The sequence below is a fragment of the Helobdella robusta genome (genome assembly GCF_000326865.2).
Source record: "Helobdella robusta unplaced genomic scaffold HELROscaffold_48, whole genome shotgun sequence".
In the NCBI taxonomy this organism is placed as follows: Eukaryota; Metazoa; Annelida; class Clitellata; order Rhynchobdellida; family Glossiphoniidae; genus Helobdella; species Helobdella robusta.
In genome coordinates this window covers 588129-593128 of record NW_008705215.1, presented here as the reverse complement: position 1 = coordinate 593128, position 5000 = coordinate 588129, and the positions used below count along the sequence as shown (strand labels likewise).

The 5000-nt window shown below is 35.4% G+C and overlaps 1 protein-coding gene across 1 annotated transcript in view; it reads right to left on the bottom strand.

Annotated features, from left to right (window-relative positions):
• HELRODRAFT_114382 (hypothetical protein) overlaps window positions 1-5000 on the bottom strand; it is a gene marked incomplete at its 5' end in the record, with an annotated part of 18162 nt that overhangs the window by 10097 nt on the left and 3065 nt on the right. The window contains 6 exons of the mRNA XM_009026578.1: window positions 454-561; window positions 704-910; window positions 1343-1564; window positions 2052-2258; window positions 2408-2523; window positions 4015-4117. Coding sequence (XP_009024826.1) covers window positions 454-561; window positions 704-910; window positions 1343-1564; window positions 2052-2258; window positions 2408-2523; window positions 4015-4117 — 963 coding nt within the window. The remainder of the gene's footprint in view (window positions 1-453; window positions 562-703; window positions 911-1342; window positions 1565-2051; window positions 2259-2407; window positions 2524-4014; window positions 4118-5000) is intronic.

Sequence of the window (5000 nt, the reverse complement as noted above, 5' to 3'; positions counted from 1 at the left end):
ATCTAACCTGCATATGAAACAAACAGTCAAAAAATAATGATAAAAAAGACTGAGCAACAAGAGGTAAAATGAAACTTATAGTAAGAAAATATAAAATATGAAACGAAACATGTGAAACACATAATCAGATTTATAACAAGTAAAAAATCAGATTTATAACAAGCAAAATGTTAACAATCAACAAATGAGCCAATGAACAAATCAAACAATCGAGTAACACAAGCATATGTGCACACATACACGAGCGAACATAGATACGTACATCATATAGAAACACACAAAAACATACAAGACTACCACACACACACACACACACACACACACACACACACACACACACACACACACACACACACACACACACACACACACACACACACACACACACACACAGACACACACACACACACACAGACACACACCAACCACACACACACACCCTCATCAACAGACCTTGGGAAAATCAGTGTTGATCTGCCTGATGGAGGCCCCCTTGGGTCCGATGATGAATCGATGCAGCCAGTTATCCACCTCTAGATCTCTACTAACAACACTGTTTGCCTGTCAACATGCATGCAGGTTGTTATTGATGGATAACAGTACAGATCTGACACAACATACGACGATATTGTTGGACAACACTACAGATCAGATTACACAGGACAGACAACATTCGACGAATGTTTAAGTAACCAACACCAACTTTAGCATAGACGAGGGTGAGAGCAGGTCCCAACTTATCGGCATCACCTCTCAAGGTGATGGTCTCTGAAGGCACGTCTAGGGAGGGCACTTCCACCCACACCCCCGTCGCGGCGAGGATCTCGGTCAGGTGGGAGTTGCGGGAACCCATTATGTACTTGTGCTGAGTCTTCTTCACCTCCACTGAGATAGTCTTGCAGTTGCGAAGCTGTTGTGGAGACAAGTTACAATGATGGTAGTTTTTGTCAGTATGATGAAGCTGATAATTTCATAGAAGTAATTAAAGTAGATTGTGATTTTCGAAAAGAACACAATGATAAGATCAATAAGAAGTTAATAAGTTCAATATAGTAAAAATAAATATCAGTAAAACAATAAGTAAACACTGATCTGACCCACGTGAGCAAGCAAATATACATGCAATCAATTTAAAAATCCAATATTTCATAACCGAGATAAACTTTTTAACAGTAAGTAACGAACTCAAATCTTATTACCATATATTAAACAAGTCACACAATCTTATCATCATATATAATGAAAGAACCAGCACACCTATATTATCATAATAATGCACAACAACCACGACAAATAATATCATCACAAACACGCAAAAAGAACAGAGAGGATCAACACGGACCTTGTCATCATATATCCGCCTAATTTCGCTCTCAATCTGCTGGACCCCTTCCTTCTCTCCGGAGATGGATATTTCATCAGATTGGATCTGAGCTGGAGGGATGTGCACTCTCACATCTTTCCCTGTCTTCTCGATCAGGTCCTTGATCAGCTGGCCATTCGGTCCTGAGATGAACGGATGGTAAGCCTTCAACACTGGAATCCTCACAACTGCCAACTTGGACTGGGGGATCACATGTGTTCGTGTTCATTCAGTTCGTTCGTTTGTTCGTACGTTTGTTTGTGTTTGTTTGAAGTGGTGGTTTGTTTGTTTGAAGTGGTGGTTATGTGAAATCCTATTAAATAAATGTTTAGATGGTTATCTCAGTAGAGATCTTATACTAATGGAAGATAATTAAATTATTTGAACAATTGAACCATGCTAATGTAAGGTGAATTCCAGAGAGTTAATTGGCTCGAAGTAAATGATTAAGTTGAAGTTAAGGAAATAATTTGATCATTATGATAAACTAATATTGAAAGATTGTTTCATCAGCTTAGGAAAAATCATTGAAATTAAAATTTCATCTAAAAATTCATTATCCATCAGCACATTGCCATCTTTAATTTCTTTTATAAAAAGTGATATTCACGCATTCATTTCCATGTTTAAACAACTACCCCACCCCACCCCGGTCCACGCCCCGCACCACACATCATCGCCCCCTCACCATCTCATCGGACTTGAGTTGTATGGCCAATCTTGCCCTCTCGATGCCCTCCTTGGTGCCTGTTATCTCGATGATGTCTGAAGGTTCGTCCGGACGGGGGATCTTGATGCGAGTCGACGTCTCCATTTCAAGTTGTTCACGCACCTTGTTCTTCGAGCCGATGATGAAGCGGTGATGTTCTTTTGGGATGTGTATCTTCAAAGAGCCCTGTCAATATGAAATCGTGGATGATGGTGATGACGATAATTTGGTGGTCGTGGTGGTGTGACCATGGTCACGGTAACAATGAGAATCAATGACACATGATAACTGCAAAAGCAGTGATGTTGGTGATACGACAGGCAAAGAAAAACCACCTGCTGTTGAAGTTGTTGTGTCAGGTCCTTCCTGGCCCTCATCACGGCATCCATCTTGCCTGTCACAATCACCGACAGGCTCTGGTCCTTGGAAACACTCATCTCTATTGATACCTCTGCATGTATTTGTATATATGTGTATATATATACATATATACATTATATACAGTACAAAAATGACATGTATGCATATATAACTCAGACACAGTATAAAAAGTGAGCACCAACAGCTGTGCGTATCATGTGACATCTGTTGTGTACATTGCATTCTTGTGCAGTTGTGGTTTCAAGCTTTTTACTATTACAAATTAATAATTTTGATGGGACTTGTGCCAAATCTTTATGTTGCAATGACAAATTGCATGGCTGGAAGATTAGTGCAAAGAATTGATTAATAATAGCAATTAATAACCAACAACTCAAAGGAATTTCAAAGGAATTTCAACATTAGAACAGGCTAGAGTGATATAGAACTATAGCCATAGAACTATAGAACTTTTTTTTTACATTTACAATACATAAGCACGTTAACTAATATAATATAAATTATATGAACCTCATTATTACATAACAGCACAGACCACATATACAAACCCAGATCCTTATAACTTTAGCAGAGCACTTCAATAACAACATGAAAAAAACAAAAGCCTTTATGAGATGAATTTAAAGAAAAAAAAATAACAAAAAAGAATTTGCAGTATGAAATATCTTGCCGTGGGAACTCATCTTATTTGTCATCATGCACTGGTCCACATTGTTGTCCAATGGTGCAATTTGGAGATAACCTTCTCAGAAAGATTTGTCATACAAACATGGATAATAACTTCTTAATATATGCAGTAACAACATGTACTCACTCCAAACAAGTGGGCCAAGAATGCAAAACAAGAATGATAGAAATTATAAATTTGACAAACATATAATCAGATAATTTGCCATTCAAACATAGACAAATCGGCTGAAAATAAATCGTTCATCAAACCAAATGAAAAATTTGTACCACAGCACAAATGTTCATAAAGAAATTTAAATACTTTCAACAGACTGATAAGCTCAACCATTACCCTTTTATCAGCTTTAATTTTAAAAAATAAAAAATCAGTTGACAGTTCCTTTAAATCAACAAATGAAAATAATCATCAAATTGACAAACATGTCACCAAAAATCATCAAGTACCAGCAAATAAAATTGTCACAAGAGCTCCATTCATTTCAGTTCATTCATTGAATTCAATAAACCAATCATCCATGCAGTGAACCATTGAAACAACTGAACAACCTTCCCAACTACAAACCATTCACGTGGAACAACTAAAACTACATCGGCACAACTTATTCACCAGGCTAACAATTATCATAAAAAATTTAATGAAAAAACTTATGATTGAATGAACAACAACAACCTGTACTCATAAACTAACTAACAAACGATTGATGCAATTAAAAAAACTAATAAACAGACTAATAAGAAAATGTACAAACAACAAATCAGGAACAAACAATTAGGTAAACAAACCAACGTAATGGACAAACAAGCAAGCAAAAAGACTAATATTCTAACACAGAAAGAAAGAAACAAACAGACAGACAGTCAGATGACTAACCATGCCTACTCATAATGTCACTGACAGTAGAGGCCTGTATCTTCTTGTCACCAAAGACTGACTCATTCAGATACTTCCTTTCCTCCATTGGAATTGTGAAGACCTGTTCAAACGTGGTGCACATGTGTGTGTTTGAGTGGTGTTTCCAGTGGCTCTGTGTTGAGGTTGTTAAAGTTGAACGTTGTTATTTTTCAAGTTATTTTCAATAAGTTGTTGTTAAACATTTGTAAATGTAATGTTAAAGCCGTGATTTGATTGTTTTTTAGCCCAGAGTATTTACGGATTCAGAATTGAATCATGATATTCAAGATGAATGCCAAACTTAGTTATACAGCAATTAGGACAAACATATCTCGTTGAAACTTAATCTACATTTTTTTTTAAGAAATAGAAACAAATTTTTATTTGAAATGTCATTACAAATTACTAGTGCTGAAGCTAAAATGCTAGGATGGAAAAGAATGAACCAAATGAACTTCAGACATGTGACTGTCATACCACAACAGCTATAATAAAAAAACAAAGGAATGTAAGAGAGCACCTATCTAAGAAACAACAGAAACATAGAAGCATATAAGACAATAATAAAACAAATAAAATTATTGTTAGTATGCAGGGCTAAGAGTTAGGGAATGATAATTGTTCGCCTGGCAACTTCAGAGGCATTTAAAATGAACTAATTGCAACTCTACTGATGAGTTGATATATAGAATTTAACAAATATTGTACATGTTAAGATTTATTTACTCAATTTCTTAAACATGTCATGATGGAAGATGACGATGTGATTGATGATGAGGTGGTGATGTTTGCTGATTGACAGGCAATAAAATGATATGAACATAATTCAACAGTAGCACCTGGCATATTACTGCATGAAAATTATATATATATATATATATATATATATATATATATATATATATATATATATATATATATATATATATATATATATACATATATATATAGTGTGTTATATATAT